Source organism: Trichoderma breve, chromosome 4 (assembly GCF_028502605.1).
Source record: "Trichoderma breve strain T069 chromosome 4, whole genome shotgun sequence".
Lineage (NCBI taxonomy): Eukaryota > Fungi > Ascomycota > Sordariomycetes > Hypocreales > Hypocreaceae > Trichoderma > Trichoderma breve.
The window spans coordinates 555,217-577,313 of NC_079235.1; the positions used below are offsets into that span (position 1 = coordinate 555,217).

At 50.9% G+C, this 22,097-nt stretch overlaps 7 protein-coding genes across 7 annotated transcripts; 4 read left to right on the plus strand and 3 right to left on the minus strand.

The window, feature by feature from the left end:
• Positions 1-235: 235 nt before the first annotated feature.
• On the plus strand, positions 236-8,334 carry T069G_06477 (beige/BEACH domain-containing protein; the record flags this gene model as incomplete). The annotated part of the gene is made up of 10 exons (XM_056173687.1): positions 236-932; positions 978-1,732; positions 1,790-2,537; positions 2,601-2,852; positions 2,918-3,315; positions 3,393-3,870; positions 3,926-5,701; positions 5,747-5,979; positions 6,043-8,238; positions 8,302-8,334. The coding sequence occupies 10 exons, from the start codon at positions 236-238 to the stop codon at positions 8,332-8,334; spliced, it is 7,566 nt and encodes a 2,521-aa protein (XP_056027266.1).
• A 544-nt stretch (positions 8,335-8,878) lies between these two features.
• Positions 8,879-9,243, minus strand: T069G_06478 (uncharacterized protein; the record flags this gene model as incomplete). Its single annotated transcript, XM_056173688.1, has 2 exons — positions 8,879-8,925; positions 9,060-9,243. The coding sequence occupies 2 exons, from the start codon at positions 9,241-9,243 to the stop codon at positions 8,879-8,881; spliced, it is 231 nt and encodes a 76-aa protein (XP_056027267.1).
• A 466-nt stretch (positions 9,244-9,709) lies between these two features.
• Positions 9,710-11,350, plus strand: T069G_06479 (oligosaccharyltransferase 48 kDa subunit beta domain-containing protein; the record flags this gene model as incomplete). The annotated part of the gene is made up of 5 exons (XM_056173689.1): positions 9,710-9,851; positions 9,981-10,091; positions 10,174-10,646; positions 10,701-10,871; positions 10,937-11,350. 5 exons carry the CDS (start codon positions 9,710-9,712, stop codon positions 11,348-11,350), a joined length of 1,311 nt encoding a protein of 436 aa, XP_056027268.1.
• Positions 11,351-13,671: 2,321 nt separating this feature from the next.
• Positions 13,672-16,008, plus strand: T069G_06480 (fungal specific transcription factor domain-containing protein; the record flags this gene model as incomplete). The annotated part of the gene is made up of 5 exons (XM_056173690.1): positions 13,672-14,325; positions 14,388-14,468; positions 14,536-15,119; positions 15,192-15,356; positions 15,414-16,008. 5 exons carry the CDS (start codon positions 13,672-13,674, stop codon positions 16,006-16,008), a joined length of 2,079 nt encoding a protein of 692 aa, XP_056027269.1.
• A 458-nt stretch (positions 16,009-16,466) lies between these two features.
• On the minus strand, positions 16,467-18,958 carry T069G_06481 (sugar transporter domain-containing protein; the record flags this gene model as incomplete). The annotated part of the gene is made up of 12 exons (XM_056173691.1): positions 16,467-16,764; positions 16,832-16,878; positions 16,931-17,142; positions 17,203-17,420; positions 17,476-17,507; positions 17,559-17,816; positions 17,873-18,008; positions 18,058-18,092; positions 18,147-18,424; positions 18,497-18,512; positions 18,579-18,632; positions 18,881-18,958. The coding sequence occupies 12 exons, from the start codon at positions 18,956-18,958 to the stop codon at positions 16,467-16,469; spliced, it is 1,662 nt and encodes a 553-aa protein (XP_056027270.1).
• A 314-nt stretch (positions 18,959-19,272) lies between these two features.
• Positions 19,273-20,855, plus strand: T069G_06482 (uncharacterized protein; the record flags this gene model as incomplete). The annotated part of the gene is made up of 4 exons (XM_056173692.1): positions 19,273-19,369; positions 19,427-20,204; positions 20,270-20,491; positions 20,555-20,855. The coding sequence occupies 4 exons, from the start codon at positions 19,273-19,275 to the stop codon at positions 20,853-20,855; spliced, it is 1,398 nt and encodes a 465-aa protein (XP_056027271.1).
• Positions 20,856-20,948: 93 nt separating this feature from the next.
• T069G_06483 (uncharacterized protein) lies at positions 20,949-21,861 on the minus strand (the record flags this gene model as incomplete). Its single annotated transcript, XM_056173693.1, has 5 exons — positions 20,949-21,049; positions 21,123-21,290; positions 21,349-21,406; positions 21,475-21,699; positions 21,766-21,861. The coding sequence occupies 5 exons, from the start codon at positions 21,859-21,861 to the stop codon at positions 20,949-20,951; spliced, it is 648 nt and encodes a 215-aa protein (XP_056027272.1).
• Positions 21,862-22,097: the final 236 nt, after the last annotated feature.

The window sequence follows — 22,097 nt, forward strand, 5'->3', positions numbered from 1 at the left end:
GCCTTGCCCTTATATCGTTTGCATCTCTGTAGGGCTTCTCTCGCAGGGCCGCAGCCTTTCCATCGGCCAGCTGACCGCCCGCCCAAGAGCTTCATGCGCCCCGCGCCAGAGCTCCGAGCTGCCTGTTCATCTTGCCCTTCAATGCTGTTGCGGATAGTTGGCGGCCTGGACCCTTGACGGGCCCTGGAGGGCAACCTAATAGGTATTGGCATGAGAAATTGGCCGACACGGGACCATGGCGACTCTTCCCACGCGATATCGATCGTCGACCTCGGCGTCAGCTACGGCGAGCCCGAACCCGAAATACATACAAGTCTTGCAGACGCTGCTCGATGATCTTGGCCACCAACAGACCTCTCGAAACGACGATGGCTACCCCGAAATCCCCAAGCTTGTCAAGGGCCTGCGAAACGTGGCCCAGTTGATAGCTTCCACTCCTACAGCTTCAAACCAAGATGCCTTTCGACATGCCGGCGGCTTTGAATGCATCCTCGATGTCCTCCGCAGCTTTGCGGGCTACCATGACCCGCGGAAGCGGAACCAGGCTGAGATGATGTCATTATTCAAGCTGCTCGGTGCGTTCCTAAGTGTCCTGTCAGCCGCTTTTCGAGACCACTCTGGGAACAAGAGGTTCTTCCGATATCGAGTCGCAGGGGGCGGATGGGAGGCTCTCGAACAGATTATTGCAAGCATCGGCCTGGGAGGAGCGGAACCCGACGCTTGGGTTAGCTGTCATGTTTTTGGCAAGCTGCTGGCTTTCTCGCTGGACGATGAAGCTTTGGACCTGCTCTGCCAGTCTACCGCAAAGGCCCTGCGTGCAGATGTCGAAACCGAGACCAGCGGGGGCGACACCCCTGAAAACGACGCCGAGGATGCAGCCGATGAGCAATGGGATCTCGTGCTTGCACGCTCTGTTGGGAATATTGGCCCGAGTGTGCGCGAGGTGGTTACTCCAAAGACGATAATACGTCATCCAGAGCTGCTCAGAGCTGTCGTGAGCTTCTGGCGTGCCATTCCAAGGTCAGAGAATTCGCCGCCAAGCCCGTCTTCCCTCATTGTTGTAGAGACAATCCTCAGTGCAGCATCCGTCTCGATTTACAACCTTGCCGCTATCCATTCCACCGGCGTTCTCTCTCAGTTCCTCGAGGCTGCCTTTTCTCCCGAGTCCAACTTGACGCGAGCTGAGCATGAGACTGTCCTGGACTTGTGTCGATTGCTTATGCACCTTGGTGTGAACCAACCTGCCGATGTCCAGTTCCTGCTATCAGCACCGGGCCCCGAGGCGGCCAACTTTTTCCTAGAAATGACATCTAAATACACTGGCCCTCCCTTTTTTCAGTTTGACCTCTCGCTTCATGGCCATTCATCGCTGGAACTCCCGACCCTGGGCCGCCCATTCCCCCCTCAATCCACGGCTGGATACACGTTTGCGGCGTGGATACGTGTCGACTCTTTCGACCCAACGGCGCATACCACTGTCTTTGGCGTCTTTGATTCCTCCCAAACCTGTTTCGTGCTCATGTATTTGGAACGAGATACCCACAACTTTATTCTCCAGACTTCAGTCTTCTCCAATAAGCCTAGCGTGCGATTCAAGTCGGTAACGTTTCGTGAAAAGAAGTGGTATCACGTTGCCGTTGTCCATCGCCGACCAAAGACAATGTCGGCCAGCAAAGCGTCTCTCTACGTCAATGGCGAGTTTGCTGAACAAATTCGCTGCAATTACCCACATGTGCCTCCGCTTGCAAACGGAAGTACGGAAACATTTGCCTCGTTCAACTCCAATCAGAACAAGTACAACCCCGTCCAGGCATTCCTTGGGACACCCCGCGATCTATCGAACCAGAGCGGCTCGGGCCTCGTCTTTTCGAGATGGTCGTTAGCATCTGCCTATTTATTCGAGGATGTTCTTAGTGATGATTACATAGCAGTTCATCATGCGCTTGGCCCACGGTACCAAGGCAACTTCCAGGACACCCTAGGTGGCTTCCAGACGTACGAGGCGTCGGCCATGCTGGGCTTGCGGAATGAAATTGTTCATTCTGGTAAAGACGAGAACTCTGATATCCTCCGAGCGGTGCGTGACAAGGCAAGCTCACTATTACCGGAAGCGAAAATCCTGCTTGGTATTCTCCCGTCTGCTACCTTTCCTGAGAATGTGCAATATATTGATACAGGTGTTCTCCGCGCTCTTCCTCGCGCATCTACGCGCAATCTTTTCCGCATGTCAAGCAAAGAAGCATCTCCATTGGCCATAAACTGTGCTGTTCCAAGTCTCACGGATGCGTTGTTTAGACCACAAGGCATTGCATCCTTCCGAGGGACTCCGATTGTGGCTGTTCCCTCTTACTTTGACGAGAACCTTTGGCGTCTGGCCGGTTTTACCCCATTGGCCCTGAAGCTCCTGGAAAAGGCGACAACTGTCGAAGAGACCATTCATGCTATTGAGATCATGTTCCACTGCATCCGCCGGAATTGGAGAAATAGTGAAGCAATGGAGAGAGATAATGGATACAGCATCTTGGGCATGCTCTTGCGTTTCAAGATCGGATATGGCTCTGGCGCTGCCGGCGAAAACGCACAAATCTCTCGGCTTTCAGCCTCCCAAGAGGAGCGAGAAAGCCTTGCATTCCGGATCCTTAGCCTGATACTGGGCTTTGTCGGATATAATCATGCTGAACCCATTGAATCATTCATCATCAACCCCTTAGCTTATCGCATCCTCCTGATCGACCTGGATATTTGGCGCAAATCAGGGCCACGCGTTCAGGAGCTCTATTATAAACAATTCGTGACCTTTGCCGTTAACAGTAAACATCATGACTTCAACAGTAGGAGGTTGATACGTATGAGTGAGTAGCTTGGCCGCCTCCTCTTCTCAGAATCAACAGTGTGTTCTAACCGTTGCTTGCTCCAGGAATTGTAAAGCGGCTGCTAGATGCCATGAAAGGCGAGGCCATTTCTGAAGAAGTCGTGCCGCAATTCATGGGTGCTTTCGAAGCGCTCGTGAGATCGAATCTAAGCCAAGAAGTCATGAGATCCCTGTCACTTTTCATTACGTACGCCTTTCACCTACCCGCTTCGGCAGGCTCGCGAACCCCGAGGCTGTTTTTGAACACTTCACGGTCTAGTACCCCTGGCCCCTTCAAGCGGGGGGCAGCGGATGGAGGCGACGGCAATGGTCTGTCCTATGGCACAAGAAGCGTATCGAAAAAGCAACTTGGAACCAAGGTTCTTAGCCTCTACTCTAGAATTCTGTGCGAGAAAGGCAACTTTAACAATATCAAGAAGTTTGCAAAGACGGTTACGAATAAGGTGAGGCACAAGCTATCCTCTACCCAAATAGTATGCAGTGGCTCAGGATTTTTTATTGACATTTCGATTTCAATTAGTGGCTGCTGTATCTACTTGCCGATGATGACTCTGAAACTGTCGTCCATGGGTGCAAAATCCTAGCTCGCCTCCTTGTTGTCCATGGATCTGCCTATACGTCAAAGTTTGCTGGTAAATCTGGCGGGTTTACGATTATGGCAAGTCGACTGAAAAGATTCTGGGATGTCCCCCCTCTATGGACAATTTGCTTCTGCATCTTGTTTGGGCAGGATGTGGCTGATGTCAACTTTGATAGCAGGGCTGACTTCCACACCCTAGCTGAAAAGTTTGACAAGCGCAAGGTTGTCTATCCTGAGTCTCTGGTTATCATCACATCGATGCTGCAGCATGGCTTAAAGGATGTGATGAAATACCAAGAAGACCCAGATTCTCCGGCAACCAATCTCTCGCCATCTCACGCATTATCTCGACCCACCTCTGCCTATGACTCTAGGCCTAGGGCGAGCTCAGATCTTGTCAGAGGTGTGGAACCTAGGTGTAAGTCTGTTCCTTTGTGTCCTTGACAACCACTCTTTTCTGACCAAATTTGCAGTAATACTCTCTCGAGAAAGCGTAGGGGCACATGCCGGCTTCCTAAAAAATGCTATACAAGTTTTGCGAAATCTCCATGAGCGGTCATCTGAATTCCGAGACTTTGCTCTGTCATCGGAGTGGATTCGTTTGCTTTTGGCGGCTTTGTACCCGGTCATTGTCAGCGCTGATGCTGTCACTCCTGACGTGGAACTGAACTCTCGAGACTCTGCTCTGACTTTTGAGGGCAGCGATGTCATTATTCGACCCATGGGCGGTAGCTCTATGCCAGCACCTATCGTCAGAACGACCAACATTGATCTCGTGCCATCGCCACAGTCGACGCCGCCAAAGGGAACGCCTCTTAGAAGGGCGTCATCATTCGTTCTCCTGACTGCCCAGAAAACTGCTTCAGAGGCAAAGCTCGCCATCCCCGTGACAAAGCCTCTGCCTCAACAGCAAAAGATTATTGGCGGCAGCAGCGCCGGTGATGCCATTGTGGATGGGATCACTGACTTGGTAATGCACGTCTTCATGGATCAAATATTCGTTCGCAAGGAGTTTTCGGGATTCGGTCTCTTCACCAAAATGCCTCCTGGCTTCCAGGAGCATCAGGCATACTTTGAATCGTACATCTTGAAGAGAGCGATTGCCGAGGTAACACATGTAATCCAGACGAGACGCGAGGGAATATGCGAGCCAAGGATTTTGACGAATCTTGGCCGTCTTTGTACCCATCTTTGCGAAGCAATCTTTGAAGGATGGTTCCTAAACGGAGCAGAAGCTATGATCGACTTTAATGGTATGCTCTTGGAATTTTTGCAGCGGCCCGAGATTGCGGGGTTGAAGAGCGTTCGTCTGTGCAGCCCAGCCATATCAACAATACGCAGCTGTCTCTTGAGGACTATTCTGCTCAAGCTCTCGGATTTGGACAGTCGGGAAACCTCAGAGGCCGAGGCCAAGGAGTTTATGAACAAGCTTGCCTACTGGCAGATGTCCATTTTGGGTTGCTTAGGGGCCGATGACGAGTACCTGAAGCTGTTCTGGTATCAGCTTTATACAAAACTCATCGACGATAAAGCCTCGATCCGCGGCGCTGCTGCCAACTTTCTCCGCATCATTCTCGTGCAAAAGCCTGAAGAATCAATTGCCTTGATTCGATCGTCTTCTGCACCTGAGCAGCGGCAGATTGTTCGTGATTTTGAAAAGTTGACAGAGATAGACGACGAGTCATTTGTACTTTGGGTGGACAAGCATAGACCGGCGTTGGACATGCTCTTTTTTGGCGGCATGTCAAAGACGTGGGAAGATTTTGTCAGCGCAGAGAACCATCGCACTTTTGAGTCTGCGAAATCACGCCTGACAAAACGCAAAGACAAACTAAAGACTTGGAACATAGAAGTGGTCGGAGCGGATAGAATCCTTCTCAACCATGAAATCGGTAATAGCGCATGGATGAAGAGCATCTACAACGCAGAGTATTTCAAGTATCAGCGTCTCATGCAAGACCAGCAAGATGATTTGGCTTTCCTCACGGCAGGCTATAGAAAGATGGAGCGAGATCTGCAGCGGCCCGGGGCCGTGTTCAGCATATCCACGGCGCCAAAGTGGAAGCTGGATCGAACAGAGGGTCGAAACCGTATGCGTCTGCGTCTTCTCCCAGACTACCCAGTTGGCGAGGACAGATATCAGCCCAAGGCCAAAGGCAGTCTGCCATCGACCAGTGCTTCTTCTGCTACAACTCCTACTACTACTTCTGGAGCTACATTGAGCGCCGTCCCTGTTTCGCGAGACCCAGGTGCCGTAGGGAGCCGGCCACCTACGCGCTCCGGCGCTATTCTAGATGGCGTCAATGATAACGATTCAGCGTCTCTTACCATGGAGCCTGAACCAGTCTCCGATAATCCAGAGCCTGGGCTCACGGCAGAGGATGATTTTGAGCTTGTTGATGACCCCAACGAGCCAAACGAAGGCGACGAGAATTTTGAAGACAAAAACCGCAAGGTCATGCGGCGTTTGGAGCATGGCGATCAAGTGCAGGCCGCGTACAACATATCTCGTGTCACGGGCCTCGAGGCCAGTGAAGGCCTTTTGATAGTAGGAAAGGACGCACTGTACATCATGGACAATGTGTTCCAGTGCGCCAACGGCGACATCGTGAACGTGTGGCAAGCACCGCCAGAAGAGCGCGATCCGTTTACGCAAATCGTGACCGGTGCCAAGACGCTTGAAAAGCGGCAGAGCGCCGGCGGCCGAGAGCAAGAATCAAGACATTGGAAGTGGCAGGATGTGATTAGCGTCTCGAAACGCCGGTTCCTCTTCCGGGACGTTGCTATCGAAATCTTCTTCACTGACGGCCGAAGCTACCTTCTTACCACCATTAGCACTGGACTTAGAGACGGCTTATTTGCGAAGATGTCGAGTAAAGCACCGCATACCAGCGCGGCGCATGCGCTGCCCAATCCAGAAGATGCGTGGAGGTTTGATATGCTCAAGGGGTTTGAGGACTCTCCGCAAGGTCTGGGATCTCGGCTCGGCACCCTGTTTAACGCATCGCCGTGGACCTCCATCATGAAGCGGTGGCAGAGGGGAGAAATTTCCAACTTTCACTATCTCATGGTGGTAAACACCATGGCTGGGCGAACTTTTAACGATTTGACCCAGTATCCAGTCTTTCCGTGGATTCTTGCCGATTATACTAGCGAGGATCTCGACCTGGAGGATCCGAAAGTGTTTCGAGACTTGTCAAAGCCCATGGGTGCCCAGACTGTCAACCGCATTCAAGGCTTCATTGACACTTATAGTGCGCTTGAAGAAATTGGACAGACGCCATTCCACTACGGCACCCATTACTCGTCTGCCATGATTGTCTCCTCGTATCTAATTAGACTGCCGCCCTTTGTGCAGTCTTATCTTCTTGTTCAAGGAGATAGCTTTGACCACGCAGACCGACTGTTCCAATCGATTGGCGACGCTTGGACTTCGGCATCATGTAACAACAAGACTGATGTCCGAGAACTGATTCCCGAATTCTTTTGCCTCCCCGAATTTCTGACAAACATCAACGGGTACGATTTTGGGCGTCGGCAAAGCAACGGTGTCCAGGTTAATAACGTCGAGCTGCCTCCGTGGGCCAAGGGCGACCCTAAAATCTTCATTGCCAAGCATCGCGAGGCGCTGGAGAGTCCGTACGTGAGTGAGAGCTTACACAAATGGATTGATTTGGTATTTGGCTTCAAGCAGCGAGGCGAGGCGGCGGTGGAGAATCTCAATGTTTTCCACAACCTCTCCTACGCTGGCTCGGTCGACCTTGATCAAATAAAGGACGTCAACGAGAGGGCGATTTCGGCCGGTGTCATTCACAATTTCGGCCAGACGCCACACCAAGTGTTCCAAAAGCCTCACCCGCCACGAGAACAGCTCAAGTCGTCTGTTAAAAGGCTAGACACGGCCATCTTCTCCTTGGTATGCTTGCCGAATCCGCTGCTGGAGAGCCACGAGAGGGTTTCAACACTCATCTATGCGCCAAAGTTGGACCGCCTGCTGTGCGCCTCGCCATTCCGCCTCAACCTCCCGCCATATGACAAGTATCTGGAGTGGGGTTATGCAGATAACAGCATCCGCTTCTTCTTTGCCGACAACCGCAGGGCGGCCGGTCTGTTTGAGAACCTTCACATTGGCCAGATCTCTTGCGCGGCTTTTGCCGACTCCAAGACGCTTATTACTGCAGGAGAAGACTGCGTCGTTTCTGTACATGCTCTGCATACGGCACCGGGCAAAGCGGTAGAGTTGATTCCCAAATCGAGCCTCTTTGGCCACAAGACGCCGGTGACTGCCATTGCGGTGGGCAAAGCCTTTAGCACGTTCGTCACGGCTTCGTCGGATGGGCAGGCATTCCTGTGGGATCTTAACCAACTGTCTTTTATTCGCAAGCTACCTCTTGTGCGGCACGTAGAGTGCGCGCAAATCCACAACGTGTCGGGCGATATCATGCTATGCTCGGGACCTAACGTGCTCCTGTACACTCTCAACGGCGGCCTTATCCTAGAACAAAACGTTTGCTCGGACTCGGAGGACTATGTCCACTCTTGTGCCTTTTACGAAGGCGCTGGCAACGAGTGGCTGGAGAACTACCTCATCTTCACGGGGCACCGCGGAGGCATCGTCAATGTATGGCGCAAGAGCGTGGTGGGTGGGAAATGGACCTTGGAGCGGCTGCGACGGCTGGACCATATTGATTACACGAGCGACAAGGGAGAGAACACGGCGGCCGGCATTACTTGCATTAGCCCGATGCCCATGTGTGTCTACACTGGAGACGATGACGGGCGAGTAGTAAGTTTAGCTTTTACAATTCACAAGTGGCTACGATTTCTTTTTGCTAACGAGGGCATACAGTATGAGTGGAATTTCGCTGGCAGAGACAGGTAGAGCCTGAGCATGCCTCGCCGAACATCTGTAAGAAACATTCGTCGCGCCGTGTCGCGATCTGGATGAAAGTGAAATACTTAGAGGGAAGAGGATAAAGGGGGATGGGAGTTGATTTTCCTTTTGTGTGGTGTAGCGGTGCTTCAACGGCCAGTGGGGAGAAGAGAGAGAGAAATAATTAGATTTTTAAAGGGGCGCTCAAAAGTTGGACATTGCATGCTGTAGCGGGAGAGAAAGTGAAGAAGAGCTTTTTGGATGGGAGGCATCAAAGTAGAAACGAAAGAAGAGCGGATTTATGTAATTTGCATCAATTGTTGAATTTAGAGGTCTGGTAAATGTTTCCTGACCCTGCTCTTTTTGGCCCTTCTTCCTCCTCCTCCGAGTGTGTTTTTACATGATTGAGTAACGCCGTGGTTGTTTGTGTGTGTATGTATGTATATACAGGGACTTTAGGTCTGCGATTCCGGCCCTTTTATGACTCGATGCAGAATTTCCCTGGTTGGTTTTTGGAAAGTGACGTTTTTGTCTTGGATTGAGTGAAGCGGGTTTATTTGTCGTCGTAGCCTGTCACTTGTTTCCGAGGACCGGCGGGAACTGTATAGCAGGAGGTTAGTTGAAAAACTCTCTCTCTCTCTCTCTCTCTCTCTCTTTTCTCTCTCCACAAGTGCTCTCCCTCTCATCTTTCAATTCTCCTCCATAAGTGCCGATTCACTGGCGGGTAAACGTACCGGGATAGGTGACGGGGACGGGCGCAGGGTCGACGTCGCCGAGCATGTGGCGGATCGGAGGAACAATGGGCATGAGAGCCGGGCCGGTGGCGCCGACGACGACGGACCAGAAGTAGGCGGGACGCTCGCGGGCTGCCCAGGCGCAGTACTTGAGGGGCTGCGACCAGAAGAGGGGAGAAGACATGATGGACTGAGCGATGGGGAATTAGCGATCAATTGGCTTAAGCTAGTGAGTGATTCTCGCTGTAGAGATTGAGGAGAGAAGGATAGAATAGAGGGCGTTACGTACCGAGTTTGGGGGGGTGTGAGGGCTGCTGAGGTTCGGAGGTGCGAGATATCAGATATCGTCGGATTTGGGTGACATGAGGTTTACGCTCAAAGAGTCGTGATGCTTTGCTTGCTTCGGCTTAACCGCGGCAAAAGAGAGAAGAAAAAAGCTACCTAAGCAGATGTACCTTTGTAACTAATTGCAGTAAAGTGACGAACTGCCAAGAGTCGTCTGGGGCCCCACAGCGGGAACGAGGCTACGTATCCCCAAGTGGTCTGTACTTGTGGTATTACTGTAGCGTGGGAAGCTCTTGGATTCGCACCTCTTTCAAACATTGTCCTTTGTCAACCACATTTCTTTTTTGTTCAATTCTGCTGATAAGATGTGGTCGCTTCTGAGCGTGGCTGCGGCGCTGTTTGCGGCGGCTGCTTCGGCGGTTAGCACGGGCGGGAGCCGCTTGTTGGTGGTGCTGGACGATGTTGCCGAAAAGGATACGTATGGCCAGTTTCTGGGGGATCTCACAGGTATGTTTTGAGCTTCTTTCTTTTGGAGGGAGGGTAATCAATTGGATTGGGGAGCTGGAGCTAGAGATGGAGCTTGGATTGGATTGGACATTGGGAGATTGAAGCTGAAAAACTGACTGATTGCAACAGCGCGAGGCTTTGATGTTTCGTACGAGACGCCGCGGAGTGAGGGCCTGACGCTGTTCCATCTTGGCGAGAGGAAATACGACCACTTGCTATTCCTGCCGTCCAAGGTCAAGGGTATGTTGCTATATCTATATCTATTCCATATCTGCTTGCGCAGTCAACACCATCAATGGCTTGCTGATCCAATTGCTTGCAGGCCTCGGTCCAAACTTGACCCCAAACCGTCTCGTCGACTTCGTCAACGCCCAGGGCAACATCCTGCTTGCGCTGTCCTCCACCGTCCCGACATCCACCTCGCTCGTCTCTCTTCTGTCCGAGCTCGACATTTCCCTGCCCATTGAGCGCACCGGCACCGTTGTCGACCACTTCAACTACGACACCGTCTCCGCTGCCGAATCCCACGACGTCCTCGTCCTCGATGCGCCCTCCAACGTTCGCCCTGGCCTAAAGTCCTACTTTGAGGTCCCCGGTGGTGTCTTGGCCTTCCCCCACGCTGTTGGCCACGTTCTTGGCTCTGGAGCTCTTCTCACCCCGGTTGTTCGCGCTCCTGCCACTGCTTACACTTATAACCCCAAGGAGCAGGCCGAGGTGCTTGACGCTGATGACCTGTTCGCTGCGGGCCAGCAGCTGGCGCTTGTGTCGGTGGTGCAGGCGCGCAACTCTGCTCGCGTGACTGTTCTCGGCTCTGCTGAGATGCTGCAGGACAAGTGGCTCGATGCCAAGGTCACCAAGGTCGGCGGCAAGAGCGTCAAGGCTGATAACAAGGAGTTTGCCCGACGAGTGGCTGGCTGGACGTTCCAGGAGATTGGCGTCCTGCGAGTCAACAGCATTGAGCACAAGCTGCAGGAGACCGAGGAGCTTAACCCCGAAATCTACCGTATCAAGAACGATGTGGTGAGTTTGCACATGAAGTCCTGATGAAGCGTATCGCATCTCGGCTGACGTTTATTATCATCCAGTCTTATGCCATCTCCCTGTCCGAGTACAGCTGGGATAAGTGGGTGCCCTTTACCCTTCCTGAAGACGACGTTCTCCAGCTCGAGTTTTCCATGCTTTCCCCCTTCCACCGCCTCAACCTCGCTCTCACAGGCACCACTGACGATGCTGCCGTCTACGGCGTTTCCTTTACTCTTCCCGACCAGCATGGAATTTTCAACTTCAAGGTCAACTACAAGCGCCCCTACCTCACCTACGTCGAGGAGAAGAACACCGTCAGCGTCCGCCACTTTGCGCACGACGAGTGGCCTCGCAGCTTCGTCATTTCGGGTGCCTGGCCATGGATCTCCGGTATCGGCGCGACGGTCTCGGGCTTTGTTGGCTTCTGCGCGATATGGATGTACAGCAAGCCTGTGGGCAAGGGCAAGAAGAACTGAAGAGTTGCAAGGGCATTACCATAGCTAGGTGGAGGGGATGAAGAGATAGGAGCAGAGCGGTGGATTTTTTGAGACACGCCCTTGCGAGAGAGATGGGGTGCTGTAGATTTTGTTTTTATGTACGATTTGCAATCTGGCGGGCCACGAAATACCCATGGATGGCACACTGAAATCCGCCGGGGTGGGAGGATCTTTACGAGTAGAGTAGAGACTACGAAAAACAGTCGAGATGGAATAGAATTTTCGCGCTTTGAAGAGATTCACTGGACTAGTTGTGCGTGATCTACTCGAGAATGACTGACCAGTCAAGAATCATGTTCCCATTTATCTATCTACCCTTGCTGAATGCCCAGGTGGCTATCAAACTACAACAAAGAAAAGACATTCCATACAACAACATCAAGTGAACAAACATGGCACCCTCAGATTAGCTCTCTTAGGTTCTCATCGGCAACTCGCAGCCACGAGCTTTTACACCCGCTGCTGTTGTCTGCAAATTTGGCTTTTTGGACCTTGAATCATCACCAGGTGGTCTCAGTTTGTTCAAACATGAAACAAGAAGAAAATATACCAGTCCCCCTCTCTTCTCCCCAGCTCACTTCCCACCAATGCACCATTTGTTCTGTTCCGAACCTCAAGGGAAAATCCTATCTGTTGAACCTCAGCCTGCTCCGATTGAAAACTATATCCCACTAGGGGAGGAAAGAATCACGAGTCTGTTGAGCCTTTTGGTCAAAATGACCGAAAGGAAAGAGACTTCTCTGAGGTGCTAAGGTGTCGGTCATTGCGGCTACTGTGAGGGAATTCAACAAACGGGGAATTTTACACAAGGAACTGACAGGACAAAGAGGAAAACACAAAGGAAAGGAAGTGAATAGGAAGGAGAAGGGGGAAAGCTGGTGCTCGCTCAGATTTCTGTTCTTTGGAAGGCGGACAGGTGCCAGCGGTGGTTTTGGGGTGAACCAGAACCGAACCTAAAGGCGTTCCCTTGTCTTGTGTGAAGAGATATCATCACTGAGAGCACAAGTCGGATGCCCAATCCATGGGGGAGGCAAATGGGTAGAGATGGGTAGAGGCAAGGGAGTGAAAAAGAGTTTTGAAGAAGAAGTTTTGGGGGAGAAGTGGAGTGGAAGCTACGAAGAGTGTGGCAAGACGAGGCGAGGCGAGGCGAGGGGGGAGGGATACTCCGTAGAGTAAGTAGCACGGGCTGGTTTGGGTAGAGCACGGGTTGAGATGGGCTGGGAGAAGGGGGAGTGGTTTGAGCAAAGGAGCATCGGGCATCAGCAGAGTGAAGAAAACAAAGTGGTGATGAGAAGTTGGAAACAAAGTTGGGGAGAAGAGGCGGAAGAAGGCTGCTGTGCGAGGGATGCATGATGAAGAAAGAAAGAAAGGAAGAAGAAGAGAGGAAGAGGTTGTGGTGACGAGGGCGTTTGCTTTATAGCAGAAGAAAAATTTCAAACCGGGTGCCGGCCAGGCGATTGTTCCGGGCTTTTCGATGGAACGCAGTGGAAGCATTCAGAAGTTGCGCAGCTTCACTTTGTGTTGACAGCTGGCGAGGAGTGTTCGATGTGAACGAAAAGTGAGGCGTGGTTGAGATGTCGTTTGACAGCTGACAGCTGCACGAGGTTTGGTGGTTTGAAAGGAGGTGAATTGGGCGCGGGGATTTGGGAACGCGCTTATGGGGGTTTTAGCGCTGTGGGAGGGTGGGATTGGGCAAGATTGGGGGCATGCAGGTACCGCTAGTGACAGGGATTTGGGGGAAGCTAGCGCTAGAGAGGGACTGTGGATTTGGGGGAGTTAGGCGCGTTGCCGCCTGTCAATCAGTGTCTGGCTGGCTGTTGGTCATTGAAGCTGCAGATCTGGAGGCAGTTTGAATGGACTTGCTTGGGTGGTGATGCCGTCAAGGGAGTGGGAAGAGTCAAAATGATGTGATTCAAGTACCTAATTCAACTTGTTTCTTTCACGGCTGATTATATAGGCATCTTGTAGAGAATTGACGAAGCATCAAGTCACTGCTGCGATATCGTCGTTGACTCCAGTTAGTCAGCACCGCCTCCCGGCAAAAGTTGCTCTTCAGCCACCGACCATGGCAAGCAATAGCGTCACGATTCCATTCCCCTTCTGGACTAAAATGCCTGGCAGCCATCCATTTAATTTGTGTCTGACAATGCTGGACTCTTCAAACCTCATCTATACGGATTTACTACTGTTTCGGGGCTTCAAATCCATTCAGTCGTGATCCATCTGTGCCGTGGAAATCCACTCGCGTCCTGACAGAGAGAGAGCCACAGAAAGTCAAAGAGCCAGTCCCTCGGCTAAAGATGGACCATTCAGACGAGCAATCTGTATCGCCGGCCACCATCCACCTCGTTAGCAGGAAAAAGAAGCGCGCCTCAAAAGCCTGCTCATGCTGTCGGACTCGCAAGATCCGCTGCGATGTGCTCAAGACCGGAGTTCCCTGCACAAAGTGCCAGCTCGATGGCTTCGAGTGCGTCGTCCAGGCTCGTAAGAAGAGGCGTGGGAAGAATGAGATGGACAAGCAGTCGCCATCGCCGGGCCAGGACTTGACCATCACCGGTGCCGCAAGGCCATCGTCGCCTCGCTCAATCCCGCCGCATGCCATGCTTCATCAAGTTCCTCACTATCCCTTCTTTCGCAGCTTTGCCCCTGACAGCCAGCCGTCTCTGCTGGCCGTCTCACAGGATCCCCGTCGTCTCTCGGGGTCCATCAAGCATTCTAGGTTGGATGAAGAGGATATCCAGTATCTCAAACGCAAAGGCGCTCTCAGTCTTCCCCCAAAGGGAGTGATGGACGAGTTTATTTCCAACTATTTCCAGCTCTTCCATCCATTCTTCCCCATCATCGACAAGTCCAACTTTCTGGCCACCTATTATCGAAGCGATCGTGGTGCTGCATCTCTTTCACAGGGCCCAAGTATATTGCTTCTACAGACCATACTTTTCACGGCCAGTGCGGTATGTAAACACTCATTATTCGAGAAGCAAGGAAGGGGGTGTGCTTACTGGTGGTTTCATAGACGGTGCCCATAAATGTCGTACGAGACGCTGGCTTCACAACTCGAAAAGAAGCGAGAATCGCACTCCACAAAAGAGCACGGGTGAGTCTCCTTCAAGACCAAGTCGTTAGCATCATGTTCGCACTTGTACTTATACTTCTACTCGTAGTATCTATATGACTTTGATTTTGAGTCGGACAACATTACAAATATCCAAGCGCTTCTTCTTATGAGCCACTACTACCCATCCATGGTTGAGCAAAAGCACACTTGGTTTTGGATTCACCAGGCCATCAGCCTCGCGCAAGGAGTTGGCCTGCACCGAAATGCTCCCCAGGAACCCCAGCGCAAACTTTGGGCCAGATTATGGTGGGCATGCCTGGTCAGAGATAGACTCACCACGCTCGGCACGGGACGCCCAATGCACATCAATAGTCTGGATTGTACAGTTCCAATGCTCACACTCGACGATCTCAAGGAGGATGGCGACAGCGAAGATGACCGAACAGTCAAAGAGTTTTTCATCGAGTTTGTCAAGCTTTGCCAGTACATGGAAGGAGTGCTGTCGCTCCCTCATAACATTGCTACAGAACCAGGATCACTGGAGGAGCAGATTGGCCTCTGCGAAGACACCCTTCAGCACTGGCGTCGGAATTTAGTCCCCAGTGCGAGGCTGCACGAAGAGTATGGGAGGGATTTTGACAAACGGGGCATCTGCACTCTTTACAGGGCGCTCCTACATCTCATGTACAAGTGAGCTCATCCGGGTCCCTGATCTCTGCATTAATTTTCTCTCGAATTGCCAATATAGCTAACGTGTCGAAGTATTGTCGTCATCGCTCTTCACAAGTCACATCAGGTTTTGGATGAGAGCCGCCCCAGTGGTGCACAGCCTCCACTGCCAAAAGTTCAAGCAGCTGCCGAAGACTCGACCCGACTAGCCGGCGAGCTCGTCAGATTGGATCTGATCAAGTATTGTCCGACAATATGGTAATTGCTTCTTTTGCATCCATGTTGCGAGCTGAACATGTGCTGATCCTTTCGCAGTGTAACCGCTATCCTGCCACCGCTCATCGTTCACCTTCTCATGATGCGATCCTCCCCAGACCCAGTCAGCAGACAGCCCCATATCGACAGATTCAACAAGTGTATGGGGCTGCTGGAACAGCTTGGCGATATTTATTGGCATGCGAGCTTCTATCACGACTTCTTCAAGCTCGCAGTTTTGCATTCACAAGGACCAGCAGCATACACCAACGGAAAAGAGCAAGATCCACTTGTTGCATTTCTCAACGACCACATGCCCGTCAAGCTACCTGTTCTCAGAGGCACAGAACTCTACAGTCAAAACGCCAGTCGACGGCGTACACCGACAGGGGATGATGTCGAAGACAACCCTACAAAGCCTACAGCTACATCAGGTCGGGACGATGATATCGCTGATCCCGCAACAATCGCTACGACTACTGCCGCCACCCAGACCGGGTTTTTGGCTCCAACAACGCAGGCTTCCGTACCTTACGAGCTTGGCACTGATGATTTGGGCCTTGGGGCCGTTGCCCTTCCAGACACCAATCTCCAACTTTTTGAAGATTGGCTGGATGAGTATGGGTATTTTCACAACATCTTCCCGTCTGCCTAAGTGCACCTCGTTTTTCATGGGAGTGGTTATTCAGCACCCCAGTGACTGCGTGGACTTCAAGTGTAAGAACAGGATGCTAAGGAAAGTTCTTTCTTGCTACTACCGGTACTTATCTAGGTAACAGACGCTCAGCTCCCTGACTATCTGCTGCTGTTTTTACTTCCTTCCAGTATCGTTACACATCGCTGCTTTCTTCTCGTATCTGCTACTACAGCTGTATTTCTCTAGAATGTGGTATTATCACTAGCCTTACAATCGAGACACGAGATGCTGGATATCAGAGTTGAAGTGCTGAACAGTCAGTCTCTTTCTTCAGCATTAATGTATAGCTGCATGATCATAAACTAGTCCAACTTATGGTTGGGCATCTAAGAGGCGTCCAAGTGGCGTCCATAGTATGTAAATATAATCACAATCTTCGTACACATCAGATACGCCGCAAAGATGATCCCAGCAGCCTACTTCTCCTCACCGTGAACATTCGCATCCACCACATCCTCCACCTGCCTCACCTTATCCTTCAAAACCATACCATCCTCATCAAATACAGTGAGCGCCTCGCCATGCTCCAAATCTCGCTGGAACAGCGCCCCGATCCTGGTGGCCTCGGGATCGAGGAACGTCCACACAGATCGGCCCTTGGAAAACAAAAAGTCCATCTCCTCCAGTGTTTTGCCGGCCGACTCGGGGTAGAATAAGTATACGACGACGGACATGAGATAGCACAGGGCCATGAATATCATGTACAGTTTCCAGCTGTTGCCATTGGAAACCACGTCAGCATGCTATCGAATCAAATAGAAGTATGGAGAGAAATGCGTACCTGATCTTTGCCATGGCGGTGGGAATATACAAGGCAAACCAAAAGTTCTACACTCAATTAGCCTGGTGTTCATCACAGTAATAGTTAGCTTCCCCTTACGATGAACCAGTTCGTCGCAGTCGTCATGGATGTGGCTCGACCACGCATGCTCATGCTGAAAATCTCGGGCGGATAGACCCAAGCGACACAAGCCCAAGTAATCGCAAACCATGCAACATATATATACACGAAAGCGATAATCGTTCGGGATGCCGCGGCATTCGTAAAGTCGAAGTTGGTCTTTTGCGTAAGCGAATCGAAGACGGGATCACCTAGCAGCGCCAAATCAGTATACGAGACAAAATCTGCACGAGAGTCGGCATCAATCATACCGTAGGCTTTCATCAGGACACCGATAATCATCATCGAAATGCCCATTCCAACGCCGCCGATAACCATGGGCCATCGCCGTCCCCATTTGTCCATGTAGTACATGTTTGGGTATGTGAAGACGTTGAGGACAACGCCTTGAAGGCCGTTTGCCAAGAGAGACGAGGAAGTTGCTCCGAGACCGGCTTGTTGGAAGAGGAAGACGGCGTAGTACATGATCCTATATCGAGTTAGGAGCAGGTATCTGGAGAGTGGATGTTGCAAGGCTGACTTACACATTGATACCAGTCATTGATTGCCAAAATTGCTGTTGTCGTTAGCTCTTAGTTATAGGATACCAAAGTTCGGTGGAACTTACGACACCAATACCGATCCACATGCGGCGTCTTTGCGATCCAAGTAACAAGTCAAAGTAGCTAGGTGGCGGATGGTTCTTCTCAAATGAAAGCTTGGCCACAATCTCTGCGAGTTCTGCTTGCACGTAGGGATCATTAATGTCTCCACCGGCGTGGACTTGGGCAAGGACCTGCAGGGCTTCTTCTTGTCTGTCTTTCTGGACGAGCCATCTGGGCGATTCGGGCATGAACCACATGGTGACGTGAAGAGCTACAGTAGCCTGCATATCGTTAGCTACTTTAGCCTTTAGATGTGCTTAGGGTAGAGGAAACTTACAATCATTTGTAGGCCCATTGGAAGTCTCCATGCTGCGGAGCCATTGATGTGGCTTGTACCGAATTGAATCCAAAAAGCGATGAGAATACCGAAATTGACAAAACACTGGAAAACGCTGATGATACGACCACGAATCCTACAACATCATTAACAATAATTCCCACTTATAAGATGAATTGACATACTCTCGCGGCGCAATCTCACTTTGATACATAGTAACCTAAACCAGTCAGCATCCATCTACTACGGCGACGAGCAGCAATCAATTCCTCACCATCATCGTCAAGCACCCATTTCCTAGCCCATTGATGACTCTCCCCGCAACAAGAGCCTCAATGTTATTCGCCGCCGCAGAAATGGCACAGCCAATCGTAAAGATTGCTGAGCCCAGCAAAATCGTCCTCTTTCTTCCCAGCCTATCCGCAAGGAACGCACCCGTTAACAGAGACCCAGCAAAAGCCCCTGCCAAAATTGACGCGGTGATTCCTCCTTGACGGAAATTGCTTGGATTCTTAAAGTACGTCAAGAACTGTGGCATGGCCAAGATGCCGCCTTGGTGTTGAGTTAGTCGACATTATTCCCGAAACCGTGGCGTTTTTTCTCAGTGTGTATTTTAAAACTCACTCATTGAGCCCGTGTCCTAAAAGATAAGCAATTAATTATCAGATTTTCAATAGTCTTCCCGTAATATAGCTTCCGCACTTACATATCCAAAGGCTAAGCCTCCGGTACATGGCGCAATGCCGTAGAAATATACTGCCTAATACACCACAACACCACAACGTCAGCATCCCTCTCATTCCAATTCAACTCAACACAACAAAGACAACAAGAATATCTTTACCTTTCTTACCATATTGACATGGAAACTTAAACAATCAACTTCATCTTATCGTATACATCAATTACACCCATCATCACCAGCTCAATTATATACCAAACTGCCATGCCTAGAAATACCCGAAATGCCGTCACGAGCACCATGATTGGACAAGACCATCGACTTACCCCAGACTCCACAACATCCGCATCACCCCAGATTCGTCTAGTCGGCCGGCTAGCCGAGACCCCCAAATACGGGATCATCGTGAACTGGATCCTCCAGATAATTCCCCGACCAACGTCTGGGGTAAGATGGCATCCAGCAGCAACTTTCTACCGGCGGGAGTTTCCAGGAGCCGAAGTGCCGGTGGGAGGTCCATGATTGGCCGTGATACCATCGGTGCAGGTCGCGATTTCGACATATATCTAATCGCATGTCGCTGAGCTTTCAAAGCTGTGTATCCTGCGACTGTGGAAGCTTATTCTGCGTATAAGTATTGTACAAAGACCTACAATTGCGCTGGCTTTTCTTCTTTGTCGACACTTGCAGGTTGCGACAGCATTAATAGGGTTTCACAATGGCGCCTTCACGAACAGACACAAACGGCAGTGGAGAGTTCCTGGGCTCTTACACAGCCGCCTCAGAAGTCAAGATCACAGGCTTTGAAGCTCATGGTAAGATATCTCTAAGTTCATACTTACAAATATCAGAGACTCATTATACCTTCACAGACTTGAGATTTCCCACCAGCCTTGACCTCTCTGGCTCAGATGCCATGAACCCCGGCCCCAACTACAGCGCCGCATACATCATCCTCAAAACCACCACAGATCTCCAGGGCCACGGCTTCGCATTCACAATCGGCCGCGGCAACAACCTGTGCACAACCGCCGCCGAGATGATCGCCGAGCGCCTCGTCGGGAAGTCGCTCGCCGAGCTGACGGAGAACATGGGCCAGACGTGGCGGCACCTCGTCTCCGACTCGCAGCTGCGCTGGGTCGGTCCGGAAAAGGGCGTCATTCACTTGGGTCTCAGCACATGCGTCAATGCTGTCTGGGATCTTTGGGGGCGGTACTTGAATAAGCCGGTGTGGAAGATTGTGGCGGACATGACGCCAGAGGAGTTTGTCAATTGTATTGACTTTCGGTATATTGTTGATGCTATCACTCCGGAGGAGGCTATTGCGTTGTTGCGCGAGCAAGAGAAGACTAAAGCTGCAAGGCTGGAAGATGCGCGTGTTAGCAAGGCTGTGCCGGCTTATACGACGCAGGCTGGGTGGCTGGGCTTTTCGGACGAGAAGATGGTACAGCTGATCAAGTCGAATCTTGATCAAGGCATGGACAAGTTCAAGTTCAAGGTTGGCGGAAACCTTGAGGATGATAAACGACGACTGCAGATTGCTCGTGATACCATCGGATATGACCGCCTGCTTATGGTGGACGCCAACCAGGTGTGGAGCGTACCTGAGGCAATCGACTACATGCTTCATCTTGTCAAGTATAAGCCACTGTAAGTTGTTTACCTTTAAACGCGTTCGTCATGGGCAAGCATACTGACGTGCATTAATCTTACAGTTTCATCGAAGAGCCTACCTCACCTGATGATATCCTCGGCCACGCTGAGATTAGAAAGGCACTGAAGCCGCATGGCGTCGGTGTTGCTACCGGCGAGCATTGCCAGAACCGCGTCATGTTCAAGCAGCTGCTTCAAGCCGGATCGATTGACTACTGCCAAATCGATGCTTGCAGATTAGGTGGCGTAAACGAAGTCATGGCCGTTTTGCTAATGGCCAAGAAGTGAGTCTACAAGCGAATATTTTTTCTACGACGTCAAGCTCATATAGCTAACCTATTCGACAGATTCAATGTGCCTATTGTTCCTCACAGCGGTGGCATTGGCCTGAATGAATACACGCAACACCTAGCTCTGATTAACTACCTGTGTGTGGCGGGAGAAAAGAGCCTGCTGGAACACATCACTTCGTTCCGCGAGGTGCTGACGAATCCTTGCCAGACCAAGGATGGCCACTTTGTCACACCACATGAATCGGGATACAGCGTAGAGTATAAGCCTGAGGCGATTGAGAAGTACACATATCCTGCGGGTAGCTTCTGGAGGAGTGAGCAGGGATTGGCTATCATTAATGAGCCAAAGATATAACATTGCAAATAAGATTTAAAGGCGTATGATATAGACAGAAAGTAATTTAAGGATATCTAAATAAATGAGGGAGTGGCTATTTGCCAACCCGGATTATACGACTTCTTGGCCCTTCTTGAAGCTTGGGCGAGCTAGGAGCTTCTCAAGCCACTTTTCTAGGTGAGGGAACTCATGAAGAGAAACACCGTCCAGGTCTAGAAATTGAGTCATCGCAATTAGCTAAACATGATAACCTAGGCACATAGTATACATAGGAAAGGGCCTTACCGTGATTGACCACCCAGCCAAAACAGGCTATATCGGCAATAGTAACGCGGTCGCCGACGAGCAGGCCGTGTGGAGACTTGGCCAGATGGGTGTCCATGGTGCGATAGAGACGATTAGTCTCATTGGCGTAGCGGCTGATGCCGTACTCAATCTTTTCGGCTGCGTATCCTGCGGGTATCTCATTAGTATATGAACTCTCGAGGGATTGCATTTTACAATAGCTTACTTCGGAAATGCTCCAGTTGTCCTTGCATGGGGCCTAAGCCACCGATCTGCCATGAGAGCTAGAAGAAATGTCAGTCATTTTGGTCCCGAGGCATATTGACTAGTTCCCGGAGCTTCACAAACGTACCCAGCTCTTTACTTCCCAGTATTCACGGGAGTCCCTTGGATATGAGACCTTATTGTCCTTGTCGTAGCGGTCAACAAGATACTCAAGGATAGGTCCGCTTTCAAAGACGCGGATCTTCTGTCCGTCGGACCATTCATCTGTCATGGCTGGGATTCTGCCATTGGGGTTGATCTCCAGATACCATGGCTCTTTCTGCTCGTTCTCCCTTAGTTTGACGTGGTACAGCTAAAATGTGTCAGTTTGTTGGCTCTATGCAACTATTTATTTAGAAGAACCAATGTCTCTTCGCACCTTGTAGTCGAGTCCAAGTTCCTGAAGCAGGATCGGAACTTTGATGCCGTTTGGAGTTGACGCGGTGTAAAGCGTAATGTTGGTCTTAGTAGACATGCTGACTGATCGGACTTGTCGTTGTGCACAACAAGGTGTCTTGTTCTTCTCAAGGGTAAGTCTACGAGGCAAAAACTGTAACTGATGGCGGATGAAGCTCTGTCTCAATGTTGGTTGCATTGTCTTGGGGAGCTCAAGTGGTTGAACGACGTGGCTGATTTATGGTTTTAAGCTTAGAGAGTGGCAATCCGTATGACAGAGAGTCTCTTGGATCCAAGTCGGAAATCCCCCACCTT